Raw genomic sequence first — 19,299 nt, 5'->3', positions numbered from 1 at the left:
TTTGAATTTGCCTAAATCATGCCTTAGCAACTTGGATTCTTGTCTGGATACTACACACAGAAAAGCAGAGTAAGTTCTTATGATCTCATGCATATGCTGTTTCAAAAACTTTAAAGTTGCAGATTCACAGGATAACAAAGATCCAACTCAAAATAAAACAGAGGATAAATACCACAACTTGAAACAAGGTCCCCACTGGTGACAACTAGTTAAGGTGGAAATTCAATGATTGGTTTATCAATAATGATAGCACATTATACTCTTGTTAGTGAACACAAAGACAGGCAGATGGCATTTTACCGTCAAATGATATGTTGGCATTGACTTTTATGCACACTATGTGCCATTTTAGCAAGGAATCATGGATTCCAAGAATATTGATAGATAGGGGTATAGCTCAGTGGCAGAGCACTTGCCTAGCAATTTGAAGCATTGAGGGGAAAAAATCCAAAAACATGAATAACATGACTAAAATTTAAACCTACAACACAGACAGGTTACAAAAGATGCTTAATAGTTATCAGTTGAAGTAACTGAATTATCAAAGAAAATTAAAAACATTAGTTATTCCTGTCATTTATTTCACAGGCATATGAAATTAATTTCAGCATTTAGCCCTTACTTGTATCAGCTCATTACCTACATTGTGGCATTTAAGACACGTGCCAAGGAGAATACATGTACTCTGGGGACTGTGCAAGAAAGTATTACCTTCTTATAAATCAGGCTAAACATAGCTATTCTCATTTGCATTCCAATGTGATGAAGGCCAAAAATGGCCGGGTGAAGGAGCAGTGTCCTCACGATAAAGAGCAAGCATAAGCCTATGGCTAGGTAAATGGCGATGGAGCGTTCCGCCTTGTTATCTGGATCATAAGAAGCTATGATTCTTCCCAGTAAGAGAGGCTGTACTGCTTTGGTGACTTCCTGAAGAAGGAGAGAAACAAAGAAAATGAAGTTAATTTCCATTTCATAAAACGCTCTCACAATTTCAACATAAGAGATTTAATCTTTACAGAAGGACTTAAAATGGGGTTCCAGAGAGGGTCAAATGTCTATGAAACTTCAGACACTGTCTTTATATCTGGATACTTTCAAATAAGATTTTTGAGCAGGGCATGATGGGGCCCACCTGTAATCCCATCTACTTAGGCTGAGGCAGGAGGATCACCAGTTTAAGCATAGCCTGCGCAATTTAGCAAGACTGTGCCTCAAAATACAAAATACAAAGGGCTGGGGATATAGCTCAGTAGTAGAATGCTTGCCTAGCATGCATGAGTCCTGGGTTCAACCCATAGTACCCCACACACACATGCACACACATTTGAATTTTGGATCATAGAAAAAGTAATTTGAAGACAAGTTTATGTATATTTTTAACTTAAAGGTGGATAATGACCACAAAGTAAAGGTATACATTCTGAAATGATTTGTTAGTCACTAACACCTACACGGTGCTGAACAGTTCCTAAAATATTTCCCATTTAATTTCATAAAACTTTTGGAGTCAAAGTATGTCTTTTTATTTTTACTTTACAGTTGTTGAAACTGAGGCCAAAGAGTCAACATGAAATAATACAAAATAGAGTTTTCAAAAGTGTTTTGAGCAATGGCTTCATTTTCAGGATGAACACAGCTACTCAAGGCTTTCTACCACATAGCAGAACTGGTGACAGGAGGGAGGAGCATGTCAGCACCAGTGGAATTTAAGGCCAGCCACCAGGGATACCATTCCCTTCTCAACCTGGAATAGCATGGACTTCAGTGAAGAAGTCTGTCCAGTTCCTCCACCTCAGGCCAGTTCCCAACAACTCATCAACTCCTCAAAAGTCTTCGATCAACTACAAAAACAAATTGTCCATCCAATTCATTATCCTTTCTCCTGAAAATATAGGAATAGATTTGTAAAAGGAGGCCTAATTCTTGTTACCCATCTTGATAAATTTCCTTCATAAGGAAAAAATGCGTAATCCCTCATTTTGTCTAACAATGATCTAGTAAAAGGAGAATCTGGGGTTAAATTCTACAAAAAGATATTATACTCATTGGTTTCATTTCAAGTGATATTTCCAATCCTGACTGTCCCCACCCTGCTATTGCTTAGCATTACTCTAAGCAATATCCAATTATTCCCTAATTTGCTTCCCCCCCCCCACCGCATTCTCTACAATGTCTTTTCTAAATTGCAAATGCCCAGTACTAGCCCTCACATTCTCAACAGATAGCCATGTTTTCTACATCAACTTCATTCCCCACAGACAACTATAATCTACACATAGCTTTGTGTAGTTACTCATTCTGTAGTTCATACTTTATTTCATAACTGTATAAACTAAGACTCTGAATATAAAAAAATTGAAACTCTTAAAAAAGTTTCCAAAGTCATCACAAATGTGGGCTATTATAATTCTTTTCTCACATATAATCATATTTTAAATATGAGCTCGAATTACATCAAACAGGTAGATACTGAGAAGAAACTGCTAGCATCTTGGCCAGATATAACCTGTTAATAGTCTACCAAATTCACTGAAGAAAACATGTTTAAAAAAAAAAAAAAAAAAAACTCTTGGAGCTGGGGATCTAAATAGCTCAGTTGGTAGAGTGCTTGCCTTGCATGCACAAGCCTGGGTTCAAGCCCCAGCACCCAAAATAAATAAATAAAATAACTTTTTTGAGTTGTATGTATGTGCTACTCATGTTAGAAGTATTCTGTTTGGCCATAAATCAGGGAGCAGAGAACATTAGTGTTTCCCATGCATACAAGATAAAGCATCATTTCTTGATCATTGTAAGACTATAATTGGAAGAGTATGAACAATGACTGCTGCTCATGAAATCAATTGCTTATATCATGTATAACAAAAAAATCTCTCTTTTTCAGAACCAATTTCAAAGAGAAAGAGGTTCCTATTAAAAACTGTATCAAAGAATATAGAACCAATTATAACTACATATTGCTGCAAAAGTACTCAAATACTTCTAAGGAATAACTCCTGTCTACACAATGCTAAAAAGAGCAAACTGAGGCAAAAAGAGAAATATTTTAGCTATCAAGCTATGGAACAGAATTTTTCAAATTAGAAATGTACAGTTTTGCATAAGTTTTTTCCTACCCAAGTGATTTAAGCAAAACTCCCTGCTATCGAATCCCCATTATAATTTTTCATAACCTGCCATCTCTATCACAATAAAATTATTTGCTGAATTTGTATTTGGTCACAACTTATGACAAAAAATTAAAATTTGTATTAAGCTGAATGAAATGTCAATTTTACATACTGACATTATTGTCATTTTGCCTCAACAAAACGAGGACATACTTATCCTACGAATGACAGTGACAATTTCACAAACGTGCTGATGGTATTACTCTGGGAGGGCACATGTTCATAGAACAAAATACAGTTTATTTTTTGTAGAAATATTCCAATAAAAGGACCATCTGCTAATAGCAAATCAACACAATCCTCACCACCACCTAGAGTTGTTACAATTCAAGGACAAAAGCAGCACTTCAAGTATCCCCCACCCTCCTATAGTTTTCACTAATCTGTTTTATGCAGCATGTTCTCTAATATTTACAATAGAACCATTACAGATATCACCTGATTTTTTTTATTTGGAAAAGAAAGTAGAGGTAACTGATATGCAGCTTAATCTATGAAGTACAGTCTTTATAAAAATCACCCCTGGAGAAACAGCCCTATATTCGTGGTGTATACAAGCTGCAAGTTATCTGTCACTTAGACTATTTTCAGAGACACAAAAACTTTCCTGATTTGCCACCTCATGAAACAGTATGAATAAACTAAGGCTTGTATGAATGAGGATAAGTGTAAAGTTATTTGAATATTTAATAAAATATTTTATTACTTATACAAAAACCAAGATGGAATTCACTTAATGATTCACTTAAATAATAATAAAAAAGCCTAATGCCAATGTTTAAATCAACTTGACAGTGAAATAAGCAATGAATTCAGGATCCTGAAAGTCAAGTTCTTATCCTAGTACATTAACTACTCCCTCTTTGACACCTTATTCAATTCCCTTCCCTGGATAGTTTTTCTCACTGATAAACTGAGAGGTGGAGCAAACAGATCTTGAAGATCTCCTCCAGCAATAATATCTCTGAATATATGATCTGAGTCCCTGGCACATGTCAAGGATTCCTTAGCTAAGTGTGATTACCCACATCCACATGTAGAATCATTTTGGACGTAGTTATATTAAATGAGTTTATCCCAAAATAAATTTGTATTAAAGATTACCACTTTAAACCCAAAGCATAGTTGTTTCTAATATAAGTACAATGATTAATTGAAGAACCTCTAAAATTACCTTGTTTTCTTTGGGGTGTGGTTACTTAGTAATATCATCATCATTATGTCTTCTCATTTTAAATATACTTTATATGTCTTTGTCTCAAGAATACTAGAATAGCTTAACAATCAGAAATTAATTAATAGGATACCAACAGACTAGAGAAGAAACTATGATTATCTCAATAACAATGAGAAAGAAATCTTAATAATATTATTTCATATCTGTGTCTGATGAATGTCCTTAATAAATTTGAATATAAATATACTTCATTAATCTGAGAAACAATTTCTCCCTCAAAACAATACTCAGCGTCATAGTCAATAAAACTCTAGGAGCATTACATTTAGATTCAGGAAAACACAATAAGAATATCAGCTATTATGACCACTTAACATTTTGAGGGAACTTCCAGCTAATGCAATTCAGTAAAAAAAAATGACTGGAATATGAATATTGGAAAGGAGAATAAAAACATATCATTATTAGTGTAGGCCATTGCTGCCTAAATACCTTAAGTGATCTAGACTATATCAAGAAAATAGACTCTCTTAAATACCAAACATGATAATTAGTGTGATAATTATCCCATTCATAGAAACAATATGACAAAAGAGACATTGTAATGCCAATTTTTTAGATATTTTTCACACAAAAAGAAATTTATAATAAAATTTGAGGAATAAGAATAATGTGTGTTACTGGACATTGAATCAGAGTTATAATAAGATATGACAACAAAGAAATAGAGTGATTTACCTGAAAAGTCCAGAAACGAGTCTAAATGCATGTAATATTTTAATCTATAATAAAGTATAACATTTTAATTCAATGAAGAAAGAGTAGATTATGTAATAAATGATGGAAAAACTCAATAGTCCTTTTTCAAATATTAGGTTTCTATTTCAAATACATCAAAATGACTTCCAAATGGTTAGATATTTAAATGTAAATATAAAATAATAAAAACAGATATGTATAATATTTGACCTTCATTAAAGTACAGTACCAAAGCAGAAAACAAACAAAAAGATGCACAGATTTCGCAGCAAATTTTTCTTTAAATTAAACTTCTCATGGGTTAAAAAAAAAAAGAAGCAAAAGATTACTAGAAACAAAATTACTAGTCAAAGGAGAGGCAAAGAACATGAAAAGACAACTCACACATAAAAACAGAAATGCAGTTAATATAAAAACAATTTAAACTCACTAGCAACTAAATGTGATGCAAATAAAAATATACACTCTTTCAGTTAGTAATTTAAAACATTTTAAAAATAATAACATCTATTTTTGGTGAGAACTGACTTTTCACACTATAGTACTAGGAGAGTACATGAGGACATCTTTTCAATTTATTTGTACTTAGCACTTAGATTGGGTCTAGAAGATCTGGTAAGATTTAGGTTTTAGTTAAAGGGATGTGTATTAAAGACTACAGTAGTAAAAAATGTAAACAATCTAAATATCCAACTAGGAATTAATTAAATAAATTATGCTATAGTCATATAATTTATTAAATAATTAGGTGGAAAAACATCTACTGACATTGAAAGCCATTTACAATACATTAAGAGCAAAAGCAGATTAATAGTACATTATATAAAGGAATGATTATCTTCCTTGTATTAAATATATATTCCCATGGAGGGAAAAAATGGAAGGATAAACATCATTAATCATTAGTGCTTATCTAATTATTTCATAAACAAAAATACCTAAAATGTGATGAAAATTTGGGTAGAAAACTTCATATACTTATGATAATTAATAAAAGATAAAAGAATTAATGTATACCAAATTGGAAGAAAGTAAACATATAGACCCAAGAACTTATTAAGATATATTGGCTTATATATCAAAGTCAAGTCTTAAGATTCTGATTTTGACAGGGAAAATATGAGAGTCAAATTTTGATTTATCTTGATGCACTAGAGTCTTATGGTAATTTTTGGATGAAGGAAGAATTTCCCATATTCTGAATAGTAAACAGAAACCTACTCATGCTTACTGCACTAAAGAGTTGCTCAAAATTTATATTTTTAAAATATTTTCTTTACTTTGCCAAAACTGTTCGACTTTCAAATACATATATACACCACACCAAGAACACAGTTTCAAAAATACACCTTTGAGTTATGTTTTAAGATTCAATGCCTAATTCAAAAATTATTTTTTGTGTGGGTTTTTTGTTGCTATTATTTTCCTTTTTGTGTCTATTTAATTTCATTAATGATTACTGGTGATGTCTTCACTAGTAATCTGAGGAATAGCCTTTGTATTCTGTAAGAAAATGCTCCTGGGTTTTCAGACATAGCAATGAATGGGTATACAATAATGGAATATGTGTTAAAATGTTAAGTTTAATTATATTTCTGAAGTAATACTTAGAATCAGCTATCACTCTTAAACACTGGTAAAATATTTTCATGTGCCCTATAAAAATCAAATTGTTGCGTCAAGACTTGCTTAAACCATGTATGTAAAAATAAGTAAGTACAAATAATGAGTATTTGTGCACTTAGGTAGAGAATCTGTTTAAAAATATAGTAATGATGACATATATATTAAACATTTGCTATGTAACAGGATCTATTCCATGTGCTTAACTCATTTACTTTCATGACAAATCTATGAAATATGTGCCATCATTTGTCTCTACTTTATAATAAACAAAGACTAATAGTTTAAATAATTTGCCCAAAGCCACACAGCTATTGACCAGCAAAACTTGGATTTCAACTAGAGACTTTGGTTCCAAAGCTCTCATCTGTGTATCCATAACCCTAAATCAACATGAAAATGTTACAACACAACCTGACAATTTCTCATTTGTTTACCAATTCATACATCATTATCAATTCAAAATTAATGTAACAAATCAAGATTTAAATTAATATCAACATAACAATATGTGTTCTATTTCTCTAGGCCCATCTCACAAACACATAATTTAAAAACAGAAAAGATTCTAGAGAAGGCACACTGTACTATCACCCTTATAACTGTATAGCTAAAGAAACTAGAGTTCCAGACAAGTTCTTAGATTTTCCCAAAATTGTCAAATGGGTTTATGTCACCAGAGCATAAACCTATCTCAGAAGAGTTAGTAAAATAATGCTGCACCTTTGGGAAAAAATACATACTTGAGAGTATCATATGTAATGTATGTTGTTTGACCATGTCATATCCATCAGAAACCATAGGACATAGATATAACTTCATATGCTACAGACTACTCTCTTTCCTATGGGTGAGATAAATCATATCCCAACCTCCTTTCTGATCCCAATTCTAAAAACACAATCACAGCCAGTTCCTAATTTACAAATATTATTTGTTCTGAAATTTCAGATGTAAGAACAGGAGATGTCTTTAGCCTTAGACACAATCTTCTACTGAACATGGTATTGGATCTTTAGGTTAGCCTAGGTTTGCCCCCAAATGCTCTTAAGAGCACCTTTCCGTTTCAGTAGTACCTGAAAAAGCCTAACCAACCTTATAGTAAAGTTTCCACAAGAAAAGATGGAACATCTCTCCCTGTTGCAGTCTTGGAAGAGAAACATAGAGCCCCTCTTAGCTATAGCTTTGCCCTCTCATGCCCCTGACATCTGCTCCTCTCCAGTCTTAAGAGGGGGTGCTGGAGGGAAGAAGCACAAAGTTAACAGCTAAGGTTGGAACTGTCAGATAAAAGGCACATTTTAGTCTCAGTGGGATGGCTGTCACTTTCATTCAGGAATCTTTCCCCATAATTATTCTATTTTTTGCACAGCTCCTCTTTCTTCTAACTTGGCCTTTTCTTCTACAATGACCCTCAGAGACCTAGCTACTCAAAATGTGGCTTGAGGGCAAATTTCTCTACCTGAAAGCTCTTAGAACCAGATCTCAAGTTGCCACCCAAACCTGGTGAGCCAGACTCAACTAGATCCTTGGGTGAACTGTCTGCATATAAAAGTTTGAGAAATGCTGCCTTCTGTCATTAAAAGAGTTAAAATTAATTTTGCTGCATTTAAAAATTATCCAGAATTTTCATTAAGAAAACAAGCAAAAATTTCTATGTGTAACACCTTGAATGCCATCATTTTAGATCTAATGAATGTTTTGTCATTCAGGGTACATACTGGTGCTTATCTACCAGTGGTCCTTAGCCCAGATGGATAATTAGAATCACCTGGGGAACACTTCAAAAATATACTGTCCCAGGTCCGATTCCAGACCAATTAAGCCTACATTATCTGAGAAGCAACTACTTATTACTCTAAAGGTAAGTAAAAATCTCCTACATTTCAAAGAAAAAAAACTGACACACTTTGAAATGCCAAGTGTTCTTGTCACTGGATCTGGTAGAAGATGTGGAGAGCAATGGGCAGCACAATCTCTTAAGGATGGGGATACCAGTTTTGGTAGGGAGTAAAAATACTGAGGATATAAATAAGTGGAGTGGAGGGTGCTCAGAGTGCAAGTTACCACCAGGGTCAGAGAAACAGCCAGATATGGGGGTATGGGGTGATGGCAGACAAAGATGAGAAAGGAATCCCACATGGCAGGACTCTAGAAGATTTCCAGGAGGGAACAGTCCTTAGGGATCTAATCACATGGAAAGGATATCCATAAGCCAAAATGCCTAAGGCAGGGCCTGTCCATTTGAAGAATTCCCCCAAACACCCTCCCTTCTTTACCAGTAGGCTGCTTTTCAAGTGCCTGTCCAATGTTTTGTCCAAACATAAGAGACAAAGATCTTTCTTTACAATGCAGTCTGTGGGACTTGAGGACTCTGACAATATGATTACCAGGACTTTTTTATGCCCTTAAACTTCCTGGGACTTAAGAAAAGTAGTCTGACCTACATTGCACTAATAATATACTTCAATATGATGGTGGAACCATGCCAACGGCTGCCTAGGAATCAAGAATACTTTTTTAAAATTTTACTTGTTTATTCTAATTATTTATATATGACAGAAGAATGCACTTTTATTCATTGTACACAATTGAAGCACAACTTTTCATTTCCCTGGTTGTACACGATGTAGTGTTGTACCGTATGTGCAGTCATACAAGTACCTAGGGTAATGATGTCCATCTTACTCCACCATCTTTCTTGCCCCCATGCCCCCTCCTTTCCCCTCCCTCCCCTTTTCCCAATCATGGTTCCTCCATTTTTTCCCATGGACCCCCCAACCCCACATTATGGATCAGCATCTACTTATCAGAGAGAACATTTGGCCCTTGTTTTTTTGGGATTGGCTTACCATGATATTCTCCAAGTCCATCCATTTACCTGAAAATGCCATATTTTTTTTCTCTTTTAATGCTAAGTAATATTCCATTGTGTATATATACCACAGACACTTCTCAGAAGAAGATAAACAATCATACTTCTGAGAAGAAGATACACAATCAATCAACAAATATATGAGAAAAATGTTCAACATCTCTAGTAATTAGAGAAATGCAAATCAAAACTACTCTAAGATTTCCTCTCACGCCAGTCAGAATGGTAGTTATCAAGAATACAAACAACAATAAGTGTTGGCAAGGATATGGGGGGAAAGACACTCTCAGACATTGCTGGTGGTACTGTAAATTGGTGCAACCAATCTGGAAAGCAGTATAGAGATTCTTTAGAAAACTTGGAATGGAACCACCATTTGACCCAGCTATCCCACTCCTCAGTCTATACCCAAAGGACTTAAAATCAGCATACTATAGTAATTCAGCCACATCAATGCAGCTCAGTTCACAATAGCTAAACTGTGGAACCAACCTAGATGCCCTTCAATACAAGAATACTTTTTGAGTGAATGCCTGTAAATTTCCTATAATAAATACATTGTGAACAAACTTTAGATAGGGCAGAGGGATTGGAGGGGAAAAAAGGGGAGATGGAGTCAGAAATGATGGTGGAACGTGATGATCATTATTATCCAAAGTACATGTATGAAGACACAAATTGATGTGAATATACTTTGTATTCAACCAGAAATATGAAAAATTGTGCTCTATATGTGTAAAAAGAATTGTAATGCATTCTACTGTCATATATAAATAAATAAAAGTACATTGTGATATTCTCTTAGTAATATCCTTTCAGATGCTCTCTATTTAGCCTCCCTCAGACTATCCTTAAATGACTCTCACAACAGCCATCTTCTTTTCTATGCTGGGAGTCTTAAATGTTAAAAGACAATGTTGTATCTGGCGGCTGAGTCAGATGAAGAAAAAAAACAAGTGCCGAGTTAATGGTGACAAGCTGTAGCTAATATGATTAAAATTATATCAGCATTGCAGAAAGATAAGCTCTTTCATGATGGCATTTCCTTTTTCTTAACCTTTCACAATTAACAGCAAATGTTAGAGTACTTTTTTGTATTCGTCCTGAAAACAACCAAATATTTATTTTACCACAATTATCATGATGTAGAGGGACTAAAAATGCATAGACATTATGAAAGTTATGGCCATCTATTTCTAAGAATAGTGTTAGAGCCATATCAATAATCCATGCTTGTTGATCCCTGCTTATTTAATGAACAGGAGGAATGCACAGAAAGAAAACAACAGACAGGCACTGGTGTCAGTTCTTAAAAGGATACAGGTCTTTTTTTAATGGCTGAACCTTTGCTCCTTCTTTTTTTCCTCTAAGGAACAAAAGAGCAAAGTTAATGAGGCTGGGAAGGGGAGGGGAGAAGAGAATGGGGAGAGGTTGGTTAATAGATACGAACTTACAATTAGGAAGAATAAATTCTAGTAGAGTGACTATAGTTAATAATAATATAATGTATATTTGAAAATAAGTAGAAGAGAAAATTTTAAATGTTGTCACCACAAAGAAATAATAGCTGTCTGAGGTCTGTACCCTGTTTTGATCATTAAATATCACACAAATGTATCAAAATATTACCCCATACCCTCTACATTGTGCAACTTATTATGTGTCTATTAAAATGTTAAAAGTAATTATTAAATTAATTTTTTAAAGAGATCAAATATCTGGAAAATTGCACTGGTCTAAATAGCTAATGTGGTTATCTAAATTCTTTGAGACTTGATTTTCAATATTTTTACGACTTAAAACTGTCTTGACAAGACTAAAAACCTATAGCCCTGCCACCCTTGAGCCATTCCCAATGTAATAGTTCCTCTCCATGTCTTCTCACCAAACACACTTCACAGCTGCTTTTCCTACCAGAATCATTTTCTAGCCAATAATCATTTGGTTACCAGTATGAATTGAAATATATATTTGCCCTTCAAATGCTCTGCTGCTTCCAGAGATATAGCCTAGGACTCAGAATAGCTCAGAAATTCCTTCCACCTCACCTCATCCATGGATAATTAATACATTATGTATGGTGTCATAATCTCTTTTTTAAATCTTGTGACATTAAGATCTTATCCCATCTTTACACCTACTCCATTCCTTTCCCTTAGGTTTCCCTTAGCACTCTAGGTCTCAACTGAATAAAAATTGTTTCCCAAAGACCTCAAAGATACAATAAAGATAATTAATTCTTGAGTTAGCTAAGTCATGTTAATTAACAAATTATTTTTCCCACAACTTTTTCAGGATTCTGTAATATATGTATCTCTCTCTCTCTCTCTTTCTCTCTCTTTCACACACACACACACACACACACACACACACACACACTCACCTCCTAGGAGAAATTCTTTTGGCTTTTTAAATAACAGATCAACATATATGACTCTATTAATATATATATAAATCTGTAGATCTATAAAAGCCAGAAAGTTTTTCTAGAGATTATCAAGACCATTAGGAAACACTCTGGACCTAATTGTAGTCATCTTTGTCAAGAAAAATTTTAAATGAATTTTCCCTGGACTGTCTGAAATAAATTCATAAAGCAGTGTAACTCACATGGCATTTCATTGGGACAGCCTATGACACTGCTACCTCCAGGAAGCAGAAAGACATGAATAAAACACAGGTCAATTCATATGCTCTGTAGTATCCCAAAGCAATATTGTGCACAGCCATCCCTTGAAGTCTGGACACATTTCCCACTTGTCACCTCCTTTTTCAGGTTACAACTAAGGATTCAAAGTGACATTTAGATTATATATAAAATAATAGAGTCACATTCGAGAGCAACTGGGGAACATCCAAGGTCCTTAAAAACCTGGGTTTTCAACCATGCCACTCTTACACTGAAGAAGACACAGAATATTGAGAAAATACATTGCAAGTGTATCTCATTGCCAAATGTGAAATTGTTGCTATGTTTCTTTGAAATAATTCAGTATATAAATATGATTTCAAAATATTACAAATATTCCTATGCATAAATTACTGAATTTGACCTAATTCTCCTGACATTGTCTCCTGAAAATCAATGTCTCCTGACATTCTCCTATTGAATACAGAAAAATAAAGACACTGGTAATCTCATGTACTGATAAGACAACATGATTTGAAATCATAAAAGAAAAAATTTTAAACAAGTAATTCATTTTTCTGGACCCATTTTAAATTGTAAAGTGCCACCTGTGTTCAGGAACATCTTAGTTCCAGAGGATTTTCACTAATCTTTTTTAGGTGGTTTCTTAGTGTTTGAAGTTGGATTAGTCCTTTGTTTCTTTACCCTGGTTCACCAGATTTCCTTAGTTCTTCTATAATCACAAAAATATAATTATTTTATTCATCATATATTTACAAGAGAGATTCTTACCCCTAAATATAATAAGATTCCATAGAACATAAATCTCCAGAAAAAACATCGCCGAAGGGCATTAATGAGTTTGGGATTTTTCTTTGAAGCCAGTTCTCTATCCCATTCTCTGCAAAAGAATAAAAAAATGGGACCAATAAGTTGCATGTGCAAATATTTAAGTTGTCCTCTCTTCCTTAACATACCTTGTTTCACACAAGTGTATCCAAGGAGATTAACCCGAGTGATTAGAGACAAAACTTTGTGGAGACTCTCCAATACCAACTTCTCAACTACTTATTTGGCAGATGCATCATATATCATTCTGCAGGGATTTGATTTCATGAAAAGGCCATATTGTATGTGTTAAAGAAAAGTGCTGGGCTTTTAAGAGCAAAGGAATGGTTGGACAAAGAAAGTATGACATTTATGAATACACATTGCTGTGCTTGGAACAAGTTAAATAAATTAAACATATAAATACTCTAAGTTTTTCTCCCTCATTCCTTAATCCTTATCTTTTTAGAACTGTCGTAGATGTTACAACATTTAAATGTCAAACCAAAAACAAGTTAGAATGTCAAGTGGATTCTTCTGTGAGTTAACATGAGAAAAACTTTAAACTTTGTTTCTAAAAAGTAGAGGCATAAAATTGAAATCATCAAACTTCGTTTTCAAGTACTGAAGTCATTTATCAGAGTAAAATTCTTTGAAAAATGAGGAAAGAATACCATAAATTTTGCATTCAGAATTAGATAATCTGAAATCAATACATTTTTATTTTTTTACAAAAATATTATAGGAACATCAGTTGACTGTATTTATTTTAAGCTATTGCCACTGATCTCTGTTAATAAAACTCCTGTTTTTCATTGTAAGGGAATAAACTATCTATTACTTTCATCTTAATTGTTAAACTAGATGGTAATGAAAAAAAATTTATGAACTACAGGCAACAACTAAAGAAGTAGATAAAGGCTTCGCATTTTATCAATGGCTATTCCCATTACTATCAAGTTACCATAAGTAGACATAGTTCTATTTCACTTTAAAGGGAGAAAATAGCTAGATCTAAAGACAAGCTTGGAAGTCTCTATGCATAAATTGTAGCTTCCTCCAAAAGGTTGCTAAACTACCACTCATCTATAAAGCCTAGTCACCCTTCCCCATCTGCCTCCCACACTCATTCCCATTTTTCATTCACACGCATGTATCTTGCCTCTCATCCATAGTATATGGTAACTCAAAATAGGGTAAGATATCAAATATGGAGCAGAATCACCCTCTATCTATCAAAGCAGGAATGTATCCAGTGGGATAACCAGGAAGGAGGGTTGGAATATAAACCAAAGAAATAGCTTCAAGATGAAGAAGTGAACAACAGTGAAGTAATATAGAAAAGTATAATTATATTCTATGAGTAAAGGGTTTCTGCTGATTCTGGTCAATGTAGTTTTAGAAATATGATAAAAGTGGGAGCCAAAGTCCTGGAAGCGGGGATGTAAATAGATGGTAAAGAAGTATAGAGACTAGAACAGAGAAATGTTAGCTATGAAAGGAAACAGAAAAAGAATGGAGTGGTAACTGAGAGGAAGGTCAGGTTGGGAAACTTTTTTTTTTTTTGTAGTTGTAGATGGACAGAATGCCTTTATTTTATTTGTTTATTTTTATGTGGTGCTGAAAATCAAACCCAATGCCTCACGCATGCTAGCCAAGCACTCTGCTACTGAGCTATAGCCCCAACCCAGGTTGGGGAACTTTTTAATGTGTAGCACTTGAATAATTTATAGACTGAGAGGAGTTAGCAACAAGACTAAGGTGGTACATTCCAGCAGCACCATAGTAGAATCAGGAGGGCAGAAGTTCTATAGTTATAAAGTCCATATGTTAATTACAATCACAGAATAAATATGTGGTTTGCACACTGCAGTGATGTAGAGGTTTCAGTTCCATGGTCACAAAATTCAGCCAGAGGGGCTATTGGACCTCAACCTCAACCACAACCACATGGAAACCATCTGGGGGTCTTGCTCACAAGACAGATACAACTTGTGAGGCCAGGGTCACTCCCTAAGGTACAGAGGTATCAAGTAGTATAAATGGTATATCGTTATTTCCAAATTTCAAAGTTTGAAAATTCCACATGCCAATTTTATAAGAATAACAAGGTGAAGAAGTGATTCAAAGAGCAAAGCAAAAATAGTAAAGGTAGAATTTATAGACTTAAACTGGCATAGGGTTGTTGAACTGAAACAAAATTGCTTAATTCAAAGATTGAATTAAAATAGGAGGTGCCATGAAACTGAGAAGAAAAGAAATATTAGGCCAGATAGTCTGTAGATTTAAGTGTATGTCCTCTTCAAAAAATTTGGCCATTTCAAAAAATATATTTAGATCACACATTTTCAATGAACCTAACCCTACTCTGAGTAATATTTCTTTCAGCATTCATTTAGGACTTGTTGGTTGATCTACTGTATAATCTATATTATTTTGAACTTGCTAATATACTTACACTATGTTCTTTATATATTTCATCTCTCCAACAATGTTTCTATATAATGCTGCATTTCACATTCAATTATTCATTTACCCAACAAATACTTATTAAGTAGAACTTTATGACAGGCTCTATTCTAGGCACTTGAGGATGCATCATAAACAAAACAGAAAAAACAACAATAACAACAATGACAACAAAAAAATCCATACCTTCATGACACTTATACACAAGTGTTCAATAATGGAAGTTGACCCTTGGTCTTGGAAATATGAATTTGCTACTCCTTCTAGATATATTTTTGAAAAAAAATACAATCAAGAAAAATAAGTTTTGATATCTTACTTTGCCATGAAAATATCAAAAAAGGGGAAATAAATCTAATTAAAATAAGGTAAACAAAGCATAAACCTTATCCAACTTTTCAGTTTTGGTCAATAAATTGGCAAGTACATTTTCCTTTTTAATTCCATTTCCCTCTCTGGTATTAGACACTGGACTACTGGCACAAGACCCAGGCTAATTCATTCACTACTGTGATGAGTCCAAGGAGTGAGCATATCATTTTGGAGTCTCTATATTTTCCCTGTTCAGCCAAGGGCAAAGTGCTCTTTTCTCTCTGGTGTATAAAGGGGAAAGCAATGAGTTTTTAGTAAGGACCCATAACATGAAGAAAGCCATTCTGAGAGACTAAATCAGCATGAGGCAAATGCCACCAGGTAATATTTGAGACCTTGGTTCCACAGATTCCCTAAGGCCAGGTAGCTAACTAGATGTTCACATGGTTTGAATTCATGAGCCAATAAATTCCCTCTATTTACTTAAACTTATTAATTTGGTTTCCATCACTGGCAATCAAAAGGGTCCTGACCAATACTCATCAAAAGGGAAACTCTAGGAAGTTCTTCACTGTAGGCAACAGTGTTTCTACAGGTGGACAGTATAGACCTAGGTTGGAATCATGGCCCCATCATTTATTCATTGGAAAGTGACATTATCTTTTCAAGCCTCAGTTTACTTTTCTATAGGATGGAGATAATAGTGCTTTTTTGGTAATAGGTACTCAAAAATATGATTTCTTTTTACATCTTGATATCCAATAACCATTGCCTTAAGATTTCCCAGGAACCATACTGGAATTCACATATTAAGATTTTGGAAGCAAAAATACATGATTTGCTTCTTAATGATGTTGCTTTAGTCTTCATAAAATCCACCTCATGCTCTTCAAAAAGACATAAATTCTCAGAATGTAAATAATGTGTTTTCTGCAAAAATAAGTCATTTCTCAAGCAAATACTTAGCTTTCTTTCATGATTTCATTGTTTAATTCTTGAACTGGTCAAGATTTTAGTGAGCCTATAAAATGTTCTGATTTTAAATGTGCCAGTTTAAGAATTAAGTCCTTTAAAATGCTAGTTTTATATCTCTAAGTAATTAATAATATGACTGTATCTCTTCAACTAATAATAATCTTCATGTACATACCTTTCCAACTTTTCAGATAGATTGTCAGCAGAATCAGCAGAAGGAATTTGGTATATGTCTGACAATTCCAGGCGCTGTCTGTACCCTTTCCTCAAAATTGGTCTAGTCCAGCTAAAACAGAAAGAGGCAGAGCACATATAAGTATTCCTTTGATTTGGTCTCCAACATAGACATGGAATCTGATACGAATTTAAATCTTCTGGCATATGAATAGTACCAGAGACATGCATAAATATGACAATAAGTCAATTTATATAAATAACAAAGTTCACATCAACACTGCTTAAATAATGTGACCATCTCTTTGTCGAAGGGATCAGGAATAATGATGGTACAATACTTCCCAAAGGAAAACAAAACCTGACTGATAAACAGACAACAGATACTTAATTATCATCTTCCATAACTGTGTCACTCTAAAACAAGGTACTCAGCAATGACTTATATATAAAAGGAACAGACTATAGCTGGAGTGAGTAGTTTATATAAATTTGTGGACTTAATTATCATGTCTGAATCATCATTTGAGAGTAGGAATTGTAACTCTCTTATGTTTCTTTACCTCACTCCACTATAGTTACATGGCTGTCCTCTAGGCATCTAATAAATAACAATTTGTGATGAAAATTAGTGATAGTGGTATGGAAAATAATTAAACAGAATACCCCAGTATTTTCAGATATATCATTTCTAACTATTATGGATAAGGCAGAATAATCTTCAGAAATAAGAAAATCTAAAAAGAAAGAAGAAGAGACAGGTGAAAATTTTGAAATAAATCATGGACAAAGAAACATTTCTAAATAAAATTTAAGAGAATGAGAACTCCCTCAGGTGAAATTTCACTTATCTATTGAAGAAAGGAAACTTGCATTTAATTATTCCCTAAATTATGTTTTTTCCCTCAGCATCTTTCTTTGTTCCAGAGAATTGTAAAATCTGGTGTCATTGGCACTTCATTTGGTTATGCATCAAAATGCCCTATTAAACCACCAAAACTCAAAAAGGAGCATGTTAGTCCTGAGAGGAAAGATAAATTTATAATAGGAACAAATACTCTAGCAAGGCCATTCAGAATTTTTAAAAAGGGAGTGTAATCAATATCTTCAAAAAAAATAAAATACTTGGGAATCAACCTAACANGTGAGGGGAAAGGGAAAAATAATACAAGGGGGACAAATGAATGTCAGTAGAGGGGGCAGAGAGAGAAGAGGGGAGGGGAGGGGAGGGGAGGGGGGATAGTAGAGGATAGGAAAGGCAGCAGAACACAACAGACACTAGTATGGCAATATGTAAATCAATGGATGTGTAACTGATGTGATTCTGCAATCTGTATATGGGGTAAAAATGGGAGCTCATAACCCACTTGAATCAAAGTGTGAAATATGATATATCAAGAACTATGTAATGTTTTGAACAGCCAACAATAAAAAATTTAAAAAAATAAAATAAAATGCAAAAAAAAAAAAAGGGAGTGTAATGCCACATGCAAAGATTTTGATATTATTACACAGCAAAACTTTGCAGATGGCCTTCCATGTCTGACCTCATCACTTCCACATTAAGAGTCTGGATTCTTCTTCACATTTCTTCTTCTCTGGCTTCTTTTTGCAGGGACCACCCTATGTTCCTGATATTTCTAAAATTTGTCTTTCAACCACACTTATGATGCAATGCTACATTGTTTACAGCTAGAGAAATGAAAAGTTGTGTTGCAATTGTGGACAATGGATCAAAATGCATTCTGCTGTCATATATACCTAATTAGAATAAATAAATAATTTTTTTAAAAAAATTAAAAATAAAAGATTTAAATGAATTAAGGCCCAGCTCTAAAATTAAGTAATTCTATCAATCATTTCTTGCTAAGATATTAATGAGGATATCAGTGATGTGATTCTTAATGTCACTTTTTTTCATTAACTTGCAAATATGCATTTAAACAAGAGCTTTCTTTAACAAAAGGTGATAATTAGATTCAGTCTTCATTGCTGGGCCTGATCCATTGGTCATTTTTCCTGGAGAAAAATAATGAAAATAGATGAGGCCCATCTGAATGCCGTAAGACAAGAATCACCAGGATCACACCATGTCTGCAGTTGGCACCATCTGAGAAAGGCATGGTACCTCCACCTAGTGCTCAGCATCCCAGCGACCAACATACTGGAGGGTGAAGTTGGAAATATAAATGACAGGCTGGGGAAAACGGAGAGAGCCATTTAGGGTTGGATTTAGATTATGATCCTTGGTAAACTTAAGCCAAGAAGTAAAAAAGGTAAAACAAAAGCTTGCTATTAGTAAAACCTTGCA

The 19,299-nt window shown here is 34.0% G+C and overlaps 1 protein-coding gene across 3 annotated transcripts in view; it reads right to left on the bottom strand.

Moving 5' to 3' along the window:
* Positions 1-19,299, bottom strand: part of Cftr (CF transmembrane conductance regulator) — a 161,014-nt gene that overhangs the window by 119,015 nt on the left and 22,700 nt on the right. For all 3 annotated transcript variants that reach the window (XM_048786031.1, XM_048786029.1, XM_048786030.1), the window contains exons 2-4: positions 16,990-17,100; positions 13,023-13,131; positions 712-927 (exon numbers count right to left, since the gene is read on the bottom strand). In XM_048786031.1, coding sequence (XP_048641988.1) covers positions 712-927; positions 13,023-13,052 — 246 coding nt within the window. In that variant the 5' untranslated portion in view covers positions 13,053-13,131; positions 16,990-17,100. The remainder of the gene's footprint in view (positions 1-711; positions 928-13,022; positions 13,132-16,989; positions 17,101-19,299) is intronic.

This window comes from Marmota marmota, unplaced genomic scaffold (genome assembly GCF_001458135.2).
Source record: "Marmota marmota marmota unplaced genomic scaffold, marMar, whole genome shotgun sequence".
Taxonomy (NCBI): domain Eukaryota; kingdom Metazoa; phylum Chordata; class Mammalia; order Rodentia; family Sciuridae; genus Marmota; species Marmota marmota.
The sequence above is the reverse complement of the archived record's forward strand: the minus strand, read 5'-3'. Positions and strand labels throughout refer to the sequence as shown.